Genomic DNA, 18,064 nt, shown 5'->3' with positions numbered 1-18,064 from the left:
AAAAGAGGGGTCCTGCTCACTTATAATATGAGCCATTTTTAAAAGATTGAAACTACTCTCTGCTGATGCATCTGCCTTGCAGTCCAAAAAGAGGTCAGGACAGTGAGAGGACAGACACCATGCTGTGCTGAGAGGAAAAGGCCATTAGAGGCCTTGCCTTGTGCACACAGTCTGCTACTATTTTACAGATTTTAGACCCATTCCAACGCATGGAAACTATACTGCATAAATGTAAGTGTAACTGTAATATTTATATGTGACTTATTCCCCTTGCTGACTGCTGAGGGATAATATATAGTGCACTGTGGAATTGGCTTCACCTGACGAGGTATTCTGCATTGTGGTACTTGGCGATGCTGGAGGAAGTATTTTATGCTGTATTGGTGGAACTGGAGGAGGTATTTTATTCTGCATTGTGGTACTTGCCTGTTAGACAAAGTGTTTAAGGTTGTATCGTGGCCTTGAATGGTGCCGGAGGAGGTATTTTATTCAGCATTTTGGTATTTGGTAATGTTGTGGAAAATATTTTATGCCTCATCATGCTATTGCTTATGCTGTTGTTATCAAACGTACCTTATCCTTCTCTCTTCTATTTATGCGCTAGGTGAAGGATGAGTTAATATTTTGTGCAGTAGTGTGGCATTTGTTTGTGGTCATTTTGAATGTGTTTTGTGCTGCATTGTGTTATTTGGTGCTCGGCATAGTTTTAGATGCATGGTGGTATTTAGTTGGTGGTTGACGTTAGTATTTGTTTGCTGGTGAGGCCAAACTTTAAAAAATTAAAGACACCTTGTTCTACTCTTTTTTTAAGAAACAGTAGATGGTGGTGTGTGAACCTTTGCTGACTATTGTTATGATCTGTTAATATTAATAATGATTTTCTAGCGTAGATTGATAAAAAGAAGAACAACAATTGTTTTATAGCATATGTGATTATTTCAGTTCTCAGTTGATCGTGCTCCCTCAATAAAAATCCTAGGCATTATCCGTCAATGTAAATGTGTAAATGTAAACAGTTAAAAAGGAATCTGTCACAAGGTATTTTCCACCTAATCTGAGAGTAGCATGATGTAGGAGCAGATACCCTTATCCTAGCGATGACTTTCTCCAAGTATTCTGTGCCCTGGAGATTGCTAAAGCTATTTAACTGAGCTGTCTGCCCCTTATCCCTGTCAGATGTAGTTTGTGCTTTCTTGTGAGGGTTAGCCTGATTCTGCTTTTCTGAGTTCTGATCTTCTGCTAACTGACCCTTGAACTGTTCCACTTTGCTTTGATCTGCTATCTCCTGGTATTTTGACCCTGGACAGTGACCTTACACCTTTGTCTTTCCCCTTGGTTATCTACGTGCTCACTTGGAGTTGACCACAGAATATCTGACTTCTCTTCCCTACGGCCTGTCCGTTAGTGACTAGCGACACATTACGTCTGGCCATATACTTTTTTCTTCCTCACCAATGGATCCAGTTTGTGCACTCTGTGACCAGGTGATGAATCTGACCCAGATGGTTTAGGCTCTGTCCTGAGAACACCAGAGGCTAGAATAATCCCAGTCCAAGCTGCAGGGTCAGTTTAGTACTCTGGATGCCTCCAGTTGACCACCACTGAACCAATTGTGGCACTTCCTGACAAATTTTCAGGGAAGAGTGATTAGCTTAGGGTATTCAAGGAGCGCTGTAAAGTGTAAATTATTTTTTATTCTACAACCTGGTCATCTGTGGATGAGTCCCAGAGGGTGGGTATAATCATGTCCCGCTGGGACTTATGACCCTGACACAGGGGAGGTGCACCGCTGAGGATTATAGTTTGGAGTTCCTGCAATTGTCCTCTGAAGTTATGTGGAATGATACTGCTCTCAGTTGTCAGTTTTGCCATGGCCTTTCAGAAACTTTTAAGGATGCTCTGGATTTGTATTCTCCACCCTGTTCATTGGGGGAGACCATGACTCAGGCTATTCATATGGATCATAGATTTCGGGAGAGATATGATGAGTGACATGGGGTTTCTGCCATTGTTCCCGACTCTGTTTTCTTACCTGAGATAAAACCAATGAAGGCTGGAGTAGCCAGCTCTCGGACCTTGGATAAGAGACATCAGCAAGATCTCTGACTCTGCCTCTACAGTTATGTTTTGGATAATTTACCTGCTAGGTTGGTGTTGGTGTTTCAATGGCTGCATGTTCATAATCCTGTTATTGATTGGTGGCAAAAGGATATTGTTAAGTGGAACCCCAAATGCCATAAGGAATGTCTTTGTTCTAAATGTTTTCATTCTGTACAAATTTGCTCCGCTAATCTGGAGGATCTGCTGGCGTACCTGAAAGACTTCAGAGATGTGTTCTCAGAAAAAGATGCATAAATACTAAGCCCCATCGTCCTTCTGACTGTGATATTGATCTTATTCCTAGTGCCAAATTGCCTAAAGGTACCGTCACACTAGACGATATCGCTAGCGATCCGTGATGTTGCAGCGTCCTCGCTAGCGATATCGTCCAGTGTGACAGGCAGCAGCGATCAGGCCCCTGCTGTGCTGTCGCTGGTCGTGGAAGAAAGTCCAGAACTTTATTTGGTCGCTGGACTCCCCGCAGACATCGCTGAATCGGCGTGTGTGACACCGATTCAGCGATGTCTTCACTGGTAACCAGGGTAAACATCGGGTAACTAAGCGCAGGGCCGTGCTTAGTAACCCGATGTTTACCCTGGTTACCATCCTAAAAGTAAAAAAAAACAAACACTACATACTTACCTACAGCCGTCTGTCCTCCAGCGCTGTGCTCTGCACTCCTCCTGCTCTGGCTGTGAGCGTCGGTCAGCCGGAAAGCAGAGCGGTGACGTCACCGCTCTGCTTTCCGGCCGCTGTGCTCACAGCCAGAGCAGGAGAAGTGCAGAGCACAGCGCTGGAGGACAGACAGCGGTAGGTAAGTATGTAGTGTTTGTTTTTTTTTTACTTTTAGGATGGTAACCAGGGTAAACATCGGGTTACTAAGCGCGGCCCTGCGCTTAGTTACCCGATGTTTACCCTGGTTACCAGCATCGTTGGTCGCTGGAGAGCTGTCTGTGTGACAGCTCTCCAGCGACCAAACAGCGACGCTGCAGCGATCCGGATCGTTGTCGGTATCGCTGCAGCGTCGCTAAGTGTGACGGTACCTTAAAGCTCACCTATACAATTTGTCATGACTTGAATGGACAGCTATGAAAGAATATGTAAATGAAAGGTTACAGTAGGATCATATCTATCCTTCCTCCTCGCCGGTTGTTTTTTAAACTTGATTTTAGAGGGGCTTATAATCAGATCTGTATCCGGGAGGGTGATGAGTGGAAGACAATATTTTTAATGTCTGAGGTTCTATTTCAGAATCTGATCATGCCTTTTGGTTTAATCAATGCACATGACGTCTTTCAAAACTTTATGAATGAAATTTTTTCTGGTATTATTAGATTTATTGTAGTATAACTTGATGATATTTAAAAAAAATTTCTGAGATCACACTATGAGCATATTTGCTCTGTTTTCCAAAAATGCGGAAAATTCTTTGCCAAATTAGAAAAGTGTACTTTGTTCAAGAAATAACATTTCTGGAGTTCATTGTATCTGCTGAAGTGTTGAAGGTGCAGTCTATAATTGATTGAGTTCGACCTTATAGCACTACAGCATTTTTTTAGGATTCTCCATTTACTAAACAAAATTTTTTAAGGGTTTTTTGCAGATCATTAAACCTTTTACCGATCTCAAACATAGGGGTTGGATCTTAAGGTTTGCTCATTGGATGCCTTTGGGACCTTTAATAAACTAAACAATGCTTCATGTCTGCTCCAGTTTTGATTCAGCCTGATCTTCAGAAATCGTTTATCATAGAGGTGGATGCCTCAGAAGTTGGGGTGGGGGCTGGTATGTCTCAAAGTACCAAAACCCTGACTAACATACAGCCAAGAGTATTTTTTCTAGGAGATTTTTGTCTGTTAAGAGAAATTATGATGTTTGAAAATATAGGCTGTTTGCTTTCAAATTAGATTTTGAAGAATGGAGGCATTTTTTGCAGAGAGCTATTCATCAGATCACTGTTGTGACTGATCATAAATATTTAGCTTATATTGAGTCTGGCAAACATTTAACCCCTAGACAGGCCAGGTGATCCTTATTTTTTGTAGATTCAATTTTTCATCACGTTCAGGTCGGGTTCTAAGAATGTTAGAATGAGTTCTGGTTGTCGTAAAGTAGATGTTGCCATACAGAAACTTGAGGATATCTGGAGGGAAGTTCAGAAGAATATTCAGTTGGCTCAGCGTTGCCAGAAATGGAAGGCCTATAGGAAACATTTAGGGGGTCCAATATTTAAGGTTAGTTATAAGGTATGGGTTTCTTCCAACAATATTAAATTGAAAGTGCCATCAGCGAATTTGGGTCCTAAGTTTATTGGTCTATTGGAGAGTTCTGAGGTAGTTAACCCAGTAGCTTTCAGATTAAAACTCACTCCGTCTTTTCGCATTTCAAATGTATTCCATAAATCACTGTTAAAAGGGTTTGTTCCTTCAGTTTTGTTTCCTTCATCTCCACCTCCACCAGTTTCTGTCAATAACAGTTTGGTGTTTGAAGTGCAAAAGATTGTTGATTCTCAGAAGGTCCATAATTCCCTCCAGTACCTCATTCATTGGAGAGGTTATGGACCTGAAAAGAGATTCTGGGTCCCTGCTCGAGCTTTAAATGCCGATCGTCTGGTCAGGGTCTTACATTGCAGGTTTCTCCATAGAAGAGGGGGTACTGTGACAATTCCTCCGCTCAGTGAGGGTTTTTACTGTGACACTATTCACAGGATAATCCACAGTGAAAATCTACAGATATAAATTAAGCACCATGAAAGTGCCTGGCCGCTGTACTCAAAGTGTGTCTTCTAGGGGAAAATGAACTCTATTCCTCATGGGAGCTGCCGGCTTTCAGTTATACAGGTGTGCCAGTGCTGCTACAGTCACAGCTCACATCACTGTGAACAACAGCTCCAAGGACACCCGGCACTTTGACTGTTAGCTCGCTGTGTACATCAGTGCAGAGTCGGCTATCAGTCAAAGTGCCAGGGATGTAATTATTGCTGCCACTAAGATTAGCTGTGAGTGGTGACTGTAGCCTGTACCAGTATGCCTGTATTACTTAAAGCCGGCAGCTCCTGGGAGTAATAAAGTCCTTTTTCTCCTGGGAGCAGCACTTTAAGTACATCATCTGGGCACCTTTCTAATGCTATTTACCAGCAGATTAACCTTATGTCTGCAGGTAAATAGCATTAGCTGATTTGACAAGTTCACTTTTTAAAGAAGCACTGCTACCATCAAAGTTTTTATTCTCTTAATATATTGCAATTATTATATTATATGTCAGTGTGTACTTACAATTGCTAATTTTGCCTTAATACCCAGTAAATCCCTGTTTTCTCTGCTTTATAGAGAAACAGGAAGTCACTTGCATCTATCATTCCCCTCTTCAACTCCTGACCCAGCTGCTCCTCCCCTCTGCCAGTGACGTTTGCAGTGACTTATTACTCATACAGGGAAAATTAACCTTCTGTTCCTATATAGAGCTTAGACAGATTTGGCTACTGAATTTGTAATCATGTGATGCCATAGACCTAATGAAAAAGAGAAGCATTAGCAGAGTAGAAAGGCAAAATGAGCAACTGTAAGTACAAAATGCTCTAATATGATAACCACAAAATATTAAGAGGATACAAACTTTGATGGGAGTGCTTCTTTAAATCTTATCTACATTGCTGGTACTGTATTCTGCTTGTTGGTGAAAAATATCTGTAGCAAATCCACAACTTATATGCAATGTGTGCACTGTAGCCTTATAGAAACACTGCTGATTGATTTAACCTAATAGGCTAAAGCTGAAATCCAAAGCAATACACTGAGTTACATGTAGTTGTGCAGACTGCAGCTGTCATTCGATAGATTAAATCAATCAGTAGCACTACAAAAAGTCTCCATGTAGCCCAGGTTTTAATGATGTCTGTGTTGCAATTTAGCAGATTTCAAATTACTTTGATTATTTCTTACAGAAACTCATTTATTCCCTGATCACATTTTGTGCTCCAGTTTTGCCTTGGTTGTATCGCATGCATATTGTGTAGGATTGTGTGATTGTCATTTTGATATGTGGTTGGAGAAATGTAGTGAACTTAGTATCTAACCATTCATAGACTGTCAGAACTTAACTTTACCATTTTAAGACAAGGCAAACATTTCTTACATGTCTAAGTCAATAAAAAGTAATAAAATCTTGTGATGAAGTTTGCCATCTGCCCTGCATATCAACTGCAGTTTGTTAATCCAGACAAGATCTGAGCCAGTCATCAGCATTTTCTTCAGCAGGAAAATAAATGGAATATCAAAGAGAAAGTACACCGAAGCTTTTTACAGAGTTATAAAATCATGAATGATAAAAGCACAGGTCTCAGAAGTAGAAAGTTACAGAATATGATATTTGTTTAGAAAAGATTCCTGGCGCTGAGAACTTTTTATTCTTATTTTATATTTAGGCACTAAAAGAAAACGCTGACTGTGAATGTGAATATTACAATGTTATACTAGAGTGTAAAACCACCTTTAGTAAACCTTTATTTATTAAAATTTGCCTAATTAGCAAAGTTATAATGTATTCAAAGTATAGTTGTCGCTGCAGCGGAAGCAAAAAAGCTATTGGGCTAAGTTCATATGAGCATTTAAAATAACTCCCAGGTTTCATCCTGAAAAAAACAACTGATTTTTATCTAATTTGTCATCCGTATGCCATCCTCATGGCATCTGTATGGAATTCATTTTTATACATCAGCATTTATTAAAATTTACAAGGTCAAGTACAGTTTCCTATGTTACAGAATTGCAATTTATCCTTAAAAATAGAATGCTGTGGGGTTGACTCATATGGGATCCAATTTTTTTGCGCACTCATGGCCTTGAGTAGGAGCATGTTGAAGAACATAGTGCATGCTGCAATTTTTTGACATGTCTGCATAAAAATAATGTGGCCCAATTGAATAACATTGGTTGGAATTGTTTCCAAGCTTGACCTTGGAGAGCGCACATAATAAAGCAAATAAACCAATCAAAATTTCTACAACTTCCCAATTATCCTGGCACCTGGTCCATGCTGTTTTCAGCAGTCTGAGTCTGTGGCAACGCCTGGATACGAAGAAGTCATATTATGCATAATTCAGTAAAAGGCGGATTCTTTAGGAGAGCTAGATAGGTAGCCCTAGTAAGGGGAGGGTGCACAGTCCCCCCGCAGCTCCAGCCGAACACCTCCGAAGGAGGACAGAAACAGGAAAAGGGTGAAACTCGGTCAAAGGAGCGCCGAAAGGAAACTCTGACACCAGAATGGGGCTTAAGCCACAACGCGTTTCAACGGAAGTACCGTCTTCATCAGGTGGATATTTATCATGCATAATTAACCTTGTAAATACTGCAGAAATATAGCATACTAGCACATGCTAACACCACTGAGCATGTGCATAAAGTGCAGCACAGATTCATCTTAACTAAAAGCCGAGATCTTTAGATCAGGAACAGAACAAGAATTTATAGGACATTTTATAACTTTCCCAAATTATGAAAATATTTACAGCACATCTTGCATTGTTCTACTGTACTGTTATGAACTGGTGATTCAGAAACACAATGGACCTGGTGGTTAAGAGCACACAAAGTGACCTGATAGTTACTAATAACATAGGACGAGCTCTGAGACGTGGGAACTCTGCTGACCGCAATCCCTAATCCTATCACACCACACTAGAGGTAGCCGTGGAGCGCTCCTGACCAGACCTAGGCGCCTCGGGCACAGCCTGAGAAACTAGCTAGCCCTGAAGATAGAAAAATAAGCCTACCTTGCCTCAGAGAAATTCCCCAAAGGAAAAGGCAGCCCCCCACATATAATGACTGTGAGTAAAGATGAAAATACAAACACAGAGATGAAATAGGTTTTAGCAAAGTGAGGCCCGACTTACTGAATAGACCGAGGATAGTAAAGATAGCTTTGCGGTCAGCACAAAAACCTACAAACAACCACGCAGAGGGCGCAAAAAGACCCTCCGTACCGACTAACGGCACGGAGGTGCTCCCTCTGCGTCCCAGAGCTTCCAGCAAGCAAGAAAAACCAATATAGCAAGCTGGACAGAAAAAATAGCAAACAAAAGTAACACAAGCAGAACTTAGCTTATGCAGGGCAGACAGGCCACAAGACGATCCAGGAGAGAGCAAGACCAATACTGGAACATAGACTGGAGGCAAGGAGCAAAGAACTAGGTGGAGTTAAATAGAGCAGCACCTAACGACTTAACCTCGTCACCTGAGGAAGGAAACTCAGAAGCCGCAGCCCCACTCACATCCACCAGAGGAAGCTCATAGACAGAACCAGCCGAAGTACCACTCATGACCACAGGAGGGAGCTCGACCACAGAATTCACAACACTGTACCCAATGGATTATATATTTTAGGCATCGGAGTCGGTCCATTTTATACCAACTCTCCGACTCCACAGCACTGCCTAACACAAACCTGACTCACAATACTATTACACAGACTGTTATATATTTAACACAAAACAAACTCACTCCACCTGCGTTTACTGTTCTGTGCCTACTCCCAATATGTTTTTTTGCATCAGCTGTCATTTAGTTGCAGTTTGAGTTCCAGATTACCACTGTGCCCATCATTGATGTGACCACAACTATGTTTCAAACGTTACATTTTCTTGTTTTCCATGGCATTAATATCAATGTACTGTCGTATAGTTTAGTGATATGTCACAATAATGATGGTTATTAGTGATGACGAGCGAATATACTCGTTACTCGATATTTCCCGAGCATGCTCGGGAGTCCTCCGAGTATTTTTTAGTGCTCGGAGATTTAGTTTTCATCGCTGCAGCTGAATGATTTAGATCTGTTAGCCAGCATAATTACATGTGGGGTTGCCTGGTTGCTAGGGAATCCCCACATGTAATCAAGCTGGCTAAGAGATGTAAATCATTCAACTGAGGTGAGGAAAACTAAATTTCCGAGCACTAAAAAATACTTGGAGGACACCCAAGCGTGCTCGGGAAATATCGAGTAACGAGAATATTTCTCATCACTAATGGTTATTAAACAGCTATGTGCAGATATTAATGCAGTATGCCAATGTGCACCTGTCCTTTTACTACAAGATCCACATCAACATAATTTCGATATCATTAGAAGAAAAAGTAGTACTTGTTTCTCTGATATTGTCTGGGAGGCTTTTCTTCTTTTAGTTGTCTTTATCTTGAATGCTCTCTTGAAATGTTTATAATTTATAAACAGACATGTTCTAGTCTTTTGGAACATATAGGAATGAGTATATGATGGGTGTAGAGCATGATCCTAAAAACGCAGACTAAAACCCATACAGCGGACATGATGGTAGTTCTACTGCCTATATCTGCTAGAGATAATCACATTTCCTAGACTGTGATGAATCTACTTTGCAGTTACTAATACAATGGCAAGCATTCAAGTGTAGTATCTTCATTAAGTCACTTTAATAACGCGGCATATTGGTATTGATATTTCTCAATGGGAATATGAATTAAGTCAGCTTTCATAAGCGTCAGTAACTGGGGACAAGTCGTTGGCAAAAAATCATAAAAACTTCGAGCTACCCGCCTGACGAGACAAGATACAACAAACCTGATGTCTTTTCGTTACTCTGCTGTCAGTATACATGGAATGATGACTGTAATATTTGGGCAGGGGGAGAAACTAGTTCAACTGAACGATATCTGTCTGTTTCCTTCTTGAGAAATCTAAACTTAATATTTTCCGGTGATGTTTGACAGACACTGCAAAGTTCAATGTCCTTTATACTGATGGTGTTACAGCATCATGTGGATTACTGGGCTTTGTTCAAATTTGCATTAAGGAATTTTACCAACCGGATTCACACACTCCCTACGACAATACTATAGTGTATAATATTACACGTTGGCCATTCAGATGAGTTGTCATCCTTGCTTTGAGGCCTTTTAAGCAGCAACCATTAGCACATGATCTTACCTGTGTGTAGTGATTTGGGACTTGTATAGGTATATAATAAACTTCTTGTATCCTTCAAATTAGGTGTAGGAATTAGTGTCTGTCAAGTTCATATATAGAAAAGATAGCATGTAGATTTTAATTGACTTTTTATAAAGACAAGCACAGTAAGCACTAGTGAATGTTCTAAAAATGACAATTCTGAAGCTGGTTGCAGATAAACTTGCAAAAAATACCACGTTTTCCCAAAAGACCATTCTGCTGGGAAGTTCTTAGCTGATTATCATTACTTACTAGAAGTGTGACAATGGAGGTTATTTGCCAGGATTTTTTTTTAAGCATGTCCAATCAATTTTTCACCTGGCGGAACAGATTACAATCAGAAATTATTGTTGTGTCCCTGCTGAAGCTGAGATTAACCGAGTGAGAACTTATTATCATTGCAAAAACAATTTGTAAATCAATGGGAAGTTCTTCAGAAGAGTTTGCATGTAACATAATCATACAGTAAAACACATCTGAGAATGACCACTTACATGTCACAAGTCATTAATATGACAAAAACGATGTGATAATAAAGGTATGAATGAACAATATACTTCAATTTTTGTTGATCATTCTATTTATATGGTCAATTATCACTAAAATGCATAAAGTAATTCAAAATAATGATCATAATTGCTATGTACATGGCTATATTTATCTGAGTCTATTGAGGAGAGAAAGTAGGTTATGTTAATGAGAGTCTAGTTAAAAGAAGGGGCTGTGTCATGCTTCTGGATTTGGTGGTCACCATCACTTCCTGCTGAGCCACAGCAAATACACATTTTCTTTGGATGTTTTAGTTCTCTTATCTTTGTTTCTGTTGGCTTTGGGTAAAAAGTGTTTTTCATTTAGTCTTTTTGTCTGTCCTATTACCCTTAAGGTACCGTCACACTAGACGATATCGCTAGCGATCCGTGACGTTGCAGCGTCCTCGCTAGCGATATCGTCCAGTGTGACAGGCAGCAGCGATCAGGCCCCTGCTGTGCTGTCGCTGGTCGGGGAAGAAAGTCCAGAACTTTATTTCGTCGCTGGACTCCCCGCAGACATCGCTGAATCGGTGTGTGTGACACCGATTCAGCGATGTCTTCACTGGTAACCAGGGTAAACATCGGGTAACTAAGCGCAGGGCCGCGCTTAGTAACCCGATGTTTACCCTGGTTACCATCGTAAAAAAACAAACAGTACATACTTACATTCAGCTGTCTGTCCCTTGCTGTCTGGTTCCTGCACTGACTGCTGGCCGCAAAGTGAAAGTGAAAGCACAGCACAGCGGTGAGTCACACAGCAGTGACTCACCGCTGTGGCTGTGGTGTGCTCTGCTTTCACTTTGCGGCCAGCAGTCAGTGCAGCAAACAGACGGCAAGGGACAGACAGCTGAATGTAAGTATGTACTGTTTGTTTTTTTAGGATGGTAACCAGGGTAAACATCGGGTTACTAAGCGCAGCCCTGCGCTTAGTTACCCGATGTTTACCCTGGTTACCGGGGACCTCGGGATCGTTGGTCGCTGGAGAGCTGTCTGTGTGACAGCTCTCCAGCGACCAAACAGCGACGCTGCAGCGATCCGGATCGTTGTCGGTATCGCTGCAGCGTCGCTAAGTGTGACGGTACCTTTAGAGTGCAGCTTTAAATACTTTAAATTATTGGTGTTTCCTGCTTGTGATATACTTTATTGGTTTAATTCACTTTGCTGTAGTTTATGTTGTTTGTAGTTGTTTTGTGCGTGATTCCTTTACCCCCTAGGGAAGTGCCACTCTAGTGATCCTAGGAGTTATTAGGGACATTCAGGGTAAGCTGCCATCAAGTGGGGGAGCCATTGCGTTATCTTAGGGTGTCAATCTCCACAGTCATACAGGGACAGACCTAGGTCAGAGAAGGCTTTCCTAGTCTGAATGAGGACCTGTCAGATTCAGGTGTTTGTCTCCCTGGCTTGTACGTTACCCATATGAATGTTCTTTGGCAGACATACCAAGCTATCATCTACTAGGGAAAGCTAGTGGAAAAAGAGATTAGTTATATGCCATTATCTTTAATGAGGAGGTTAGTTGTAAGATTAAATAATGAGCAATGGCATGAGAGTATAGACTAGTCTAAAGGGGTAGCCCAAGTTTTTTTTATTGATGACTTGTCCTTGCAATCATCAATGTCATATTGATGGGGACACACATCTCCCCTACTGATAATCTGCTATTACCTCCTTAAATCGAAAGAGATTTTCAGTGGCCGATACACATTGAATGGCGTCAGGCTCTGTTCAATGTTTACATCTGTTAGCCGCCAGAACTAATAGATGATTGGTGAGAGTGTCGGGTGTCCCCACTAATCTGATATTGCTAACTTATCTTAAGGAGAGGTCATCAATATTATATGACTTTACAACCTCTTTAAATTCTCTAAAGTCTGATAATAAGAAAGGGTAAATGATATCTTAAGTTTTCCAATGGGAATATCTGGAGAAGTAATTGGCCATGTTCTACGTGCTCCTTGATTGGCCAAAATTACGTGTAACCAATGAAATGAAGGGAAATTTTATCTTTTCTACCAACCGTCTAGAAAGGTTAGTGATATATCCTGTTAGGAGTGGGTTACTTGGCACCTAGCTAGAAAAGTGGATTAATGATCTTATTATAAGATGTAGTGGATTATGTTCCCTGCCATCCACTGTGATAACTGGACCATAGCAAATATACTAAATTATCTGATCTTCATTGGGAATTGGTGGAAGATTAAAAAGATTAGGGTGACAATTTTTGTTCCAGTCCTAGATAGAAAGATAAATAGATCCTGATCCTTTACTCCTTATTACCACCATCATTTCCACCTCTGAGTTACATAAATTTTGCACTGGTATTGTAAAACTTATCATTTTCTCATGATCTATAATTCACATAATTTAATTTGCTATTTGATAGATTTCTCATTGGAGCTGTGAGGTATTTACACAGCAAATATGTTTACATGACATATTGAAAAACTGGGCCAAGATCCTATTTTATTTAATCATAGTAGATTTATTGATTCTTACACCCGCTTCTCCTTGTGCCAAGCATACAAATAGCTGATTTAATATTTTGCACTGAAGAAATACAATAAATATAGTTCACTTAGCAATAAGCAGACCTCACTATTTCTACCAGGTATTTATATCAGGGAGACATTTACAACATGGAATTTCTGATGTAATGAAACATTTCCAGAAACAAGTGTTCCAAGTATCGGATTATTTTACAACCTGTTCATCCCTGTGTATGTTTGTCTAGTGCTCATGTGCTTTTTCTCAGGTTCTCAAATAGAAAACCATAGAGAGCATGTTTTTATTTGGATAATAACAAAGAGTAACAATTAAAAAAAAATCAATCTTAATCATTGATTGGCAGCTATCTCTATATGTACGTTGGGCTCCTGCTACCAGAGTTTAAAAAAATGTATTTTATACTAAATCTTTCCCCCAAAACAACCCATGGATCAGATTAGATCCTCATGCTCTGTGACGTCTTCATATTAGATCAAATTTTGAAGTGAACATGTGCCCTTGCTCACTGATCAACTCTCCAAAGGTGTCTACATACCTTAGAAAACAGTTGGCTGAGCACTTGTTTGGTCACCAGTTATCTGCCCCAACTGGTTGAGCTGGTTGAAGAGTGCATGTGTTTTCAAAGAAGGCAATGGCGTAAGATGCTGCCAGACAGTGTCTGAATGTTGCTTATCTCCTAGAAGAAAAATATCAAGCACTGAAATTCAGAATACCTGATCCTTCTCGTCAAAGCATTATTTAGGAAAGGTGAAGGAGGCCCTCATACACATTACATGGTCTTCCATTTCCACCAACCTTTATGTGTTAAGTGCCTGTAGTGACAAATGCAATTAAAGGGAATTTGTCAAAAGGATCAACCCCCCTAAGCAAACTACATGGGCTTCTAGGTCATAGGAAGCTGAATATAATGATACTGTGCTATCTGGTGTCTTATTCCTGAGAAATCCACATTTTACTTAATATGTAAATTATCTGTTCAGATCTATAGGCTGGAACTAGATAACACTGAGAATCTGCCTCCAGAATTTATTTTAAATGAAAGAGGGTGTTACCAGTGAAACATGTAGATCAGGAGAGCAGACTGTCAGTCATTACATTTCTGACATATTCCCTTTAAGTATGATCATAGGAGCAGTTAAATATAATTATATAAGCCTTGTCTTTGTATGGAGGTCTAACCAATTAAAAAAATCAGATGTTACTGGTTAAGAGGGTTCTGTGACCTTCCACAGGTTATTCAGAAAACTGGGTAGTAACCTATAGCCTTAAAACAAACCAGTTATCAGGATTGTGCACAGTAACCTACAGACAGTGTCAGGTAGGCACAGTTATACTGATTAAAGTTATACCTTGGTTGATGAAATCCATCTTGTGGTTGTTGTTCAATCTGTATTTGTAGTTTTCAGCCAATGAGATTGTCGTACTCCGGGGCGGCCTGTAAACTGGACTTTATGTGGTGCTCTGCTTACATATTCATCAGTATGGCTTAGGACAGGTTACTGATCCTGCCCCCTATTTTACATAATGCATATAATATTGTGAGGTTAGAAAAAAATTACACTCAGCAAAATGTCACCGGCGGGGATGCCTGCCCAGTGTCATGTATCACATAATGCATATAATATTGTCGGGTAAAAAATATATATATATTTAACTTCATCAAATTTGTGGTGGCGGGGCATTTACAGTACCGGTCATTTAGCTGCAGCCCAATTTTTTTTCTCCAGCAAAATGGCGGCAACGCATGCACAGTAGCATATATCGCCTTTCGATAGATGGTACTGCGCTTGCGCAGCCATTTTGCTGGAGAAAAAATGTGGCTGCACCAAAATGGCTCTGGCGGCGCTTGCGCAGTGGCATTTTAATGGAGGTAAATATTTTTTGTACCCGACAATATTTTATGCATTATGCACAGGCACCAGCAATATTTTGTTGGATGTTTAAAAAAAATTCTGCCCACAATATTCTATGCATTACGTAAAATAGAGGGCAGGTCACTGAAGAATCAGTGACCTGTCATAAGCCCATACAGATGCATACATAAGCAGAGCACCACTTAAAGCCCCCCCACAGACCGTCCCGAAGCACTAAAATCTCATTAACTGACTACTACCAATATAGATAAAACAACAACCACAAGACGGATTTCATCATCACAGGTACCATTTTAATTAGTATAATGGCGCCAACCTGACAGGGTCTGTAGGTTACTGAGCAAAATCCTGCTGACAGGTTCCCTTTAAGAGGAGCAGTGTAGATATGTCCCTGCCCTAACAGATTACAATGGGCGGAATTGTATAATTATATATGTAAATAACTGGAATAAATTAATAACTTAAAGCAATATTTTTGCAGAAATATTTTAATTATCTTTTGCATTAGCCCTTTAAGAGATACTGTGCAATTCAAAAGAGACCGTATGACCCTTTATCGGGAGTTTTGTATCTGCGCTCTCACCTTCTCTCTTTACATTGTACAATTTGCACAAAGATTATTTAAGATTAGTCCCTTTTCTATAAAAATGTCTGCCCTTGTCTGATATAATAAATTAGACTCAAGCTGTTAGCCCCGCTATGACATAGCGTCTATCACTAGAACTATCCCCGTACAGCATCAATTGCTTCCTTGCCTCTTATTATTATGCCCTGGTGATTTAGAGATAAAAACAAATTATAACAATATAGGTTTATACAACAGGACCACACACTTAGGAACTTAGGCTGAGTAAGCAAGATTTTACCTTTACCACTTAATGTGGTAGCCTTAGGTGATAAAGGGCTGACATATGGTTTTTGGTTTAATGGCTTATAGAAAAATAGCAATTTGTTTTCTAGTGGTTTCAATTGTCCCCGAGTTTAAACGAGGCAGTGTATTGCAAACAATAATAAAATAAAAAGGCATTTCCTTTAAAGACTCCTGACACAGCATTTCATTGCCTGAGACCCTAAGGCTCACAGAGCAATAATATCTTGCTTCCCTAATTGCCACTCATCATTACATGTTGAAATAATCTCTTCTTCTTATTCCTTCCCTCCTAGGTGTCCATTGATGAGCGCATCAGACAATTGCATGAAGCCCACAGGGATTTTGGCCCCACGTCTCAGCATTTCCTTTCCAGTAAGCATTTTAACTTCTGTTAATTTACCTGCATGCTTTGTGGATGAGTCAGCTGTCCCATTTCACATGGAGAAATATCCCAGACATCACATTATACAGCCTGTCCTCCAAAAATATTAAGTCTGCACCTTTCAGATAAAAATGCCGCATGGTGAAGGTTGAGTAGGGCTCCTAAATGAACATCTCAAAGTACCAGCAAAAGAGCTGAAAGACGGAAATTCAGGGCTCCTTGAGGAAGATATCACAATTTCTGGTCTAAAAACAAATACATTTCTAATGTATTCTTTACTAAAAAAAAAAAAATAAAACTCAGCCGAGGGAACTTGAAGGGTTTCTTTGAACTCTAAAACAGTGAAATCTTTAGAGAAATCTGCTATAATCCAATAATGAATGATCATCTTCAACAGCTTGTATTATTTTACTATACTTGTATTGTTTTCATGCCTTGCAGTATTATAAGAATATAACTATATACTTACCAGGCTCATCCAGGTCTCATGTAATGTAGAAGTGTTCACCATGCTGTGCCTAAGTGGTGCATATCTGAAGCAGGTTCCCAGCTACTTGCCCTGTTGCTTTATGCTCCAAGGACAACTGCTCACACCAGCTGGACATAAAAGTATGGCGAACTGGGAATTTAGTGGATTATTATTTCCTGCAGAAAACACAACCATAATTCAAATTTGATTGCTTTATGTGAAGCTATGAATTTGATATTTTTGAAGAAAATGCATAAACATAGTTTGTTCTGCAGTTGTTAAAGAATCAATAGGCCCTGAATGGTCAGTAGAAAAACAAATATGCAATTGACCCCTTTTTTGTAGCTCGCGAATGAGAAGATCCATTTTTTAGTATTAGGGGCTACAAATGTATCCACATTATGAGAGCAATTATCAGAGGTCTCTCTTGTAATGAGCAATGCACTTAATGACATCCATTATGTGACCAATGCTCATTTCACATTAAAGTTCTCATTCAAAATTTTGTTTTCATGTTTTACAGTAGCAAACTGCTCCCTTCTCTCTCCCACACAGTTTTTGTCTTCACGGGGGGAGATGTTCCTGAAAGATTAACAGTTTGGATTAGCAATATTGTTATGCCACGCTCATGCACAGTGTAGAAAAGACTAAGTGCAATACAAAGAGATAAAGGGAAGGGAGCCCAACACTAGGGAAGGGAGGAGTGAAGACCCCTAGGCAGATCACCGAGCAGGATACCTAACCCCTGCCTGACCCTGGCAATAAGCCCTGCATAGGGAAGGACAAGATGAAAAACTAGTCAATCCCCACTACCACTAAAGACAAATGGGATACACAAACATGGGGATCACTTAGCTTGAGATGACTCAGAGAGAAACACAGATGTCCTCCAAACAACAAAGAGGAAGGTAGCAAACTGCTATAGCTCCAAGCCTCAACAGGGAAATGGAAATACCAACAGTCACTCCCAGCAGCAAGATAGGAGTTATAAACACCTCGGTCCAGGTGTGTCAAATAGAGGCGGGTGAGGTTTCCACTGGGTCCTAAAGTCAGAAGAACTAGGAAGGAGCCAACCACTGAGACCTTCTGCAGTGAGATGTAGTGCAACTGTCTGCAGCCTATGACACACCTGTGACAGCCAGTGGTCCAACCTGTGCGCTGACTGATTCTGCAAGAGGCAGCTCTGTTTCTGAGAAAGCTGAGAAATTCAGAGATGCTAAAGCTAGCCAGATCCAGTGATCCAACAAGATTCAGAGTAGCACTTGCAAGTAAGGATGCGCAAACCCAAACCGGAAAGTTGGGGGTTGGTACTAAACACCAAGTGTCCGGTACCAAACGCCGAACACGGACATTT

The 18,064-nt window shown here is 40.3% G+C and overlaps 1 protein-coding gene across 2 annotated transcripts in view; it reads left to right on the top strand.

The window, feature by feature from the left end:
* DMD (dystrophin) overlaps nt 1–18,064 on the top strand; it is a 4,179,683-nt gene that overhangs the window by 3,580,604 nt on the left and 581,015 nt on the right. For both annotated transcript variants that reach the window (XM_069757653.1, XM_069757654.1), the window contains one exon: nt 16,153–16,231. In XM_069757653.1, the coding sequence (XP_069613754.1) occupies nt 16,153–16,231 (79 nt within the window). The remainder of the gene's footprint in view (nt 1–16,152; nt 16,232–18,064) is intronic.

This window comes from Ranitomeya imitator, chromosome 3 (assembly GCF_032444005.1).
Source record: "Ranitomeya imitator isolate aRanImi1 chromosome 3, aRanImi1.pri, whole genome shotgun sequence".
Lineage (NCBI taxonomy): Eukaryota > Metazoa > Chordata > Amphibia > Anura > Dendrobatidae > Ranitomeya > Ranitomeya imitator.
This window is presented reverse-complemented; position numbering and strand designations above follow the sequence as displayed.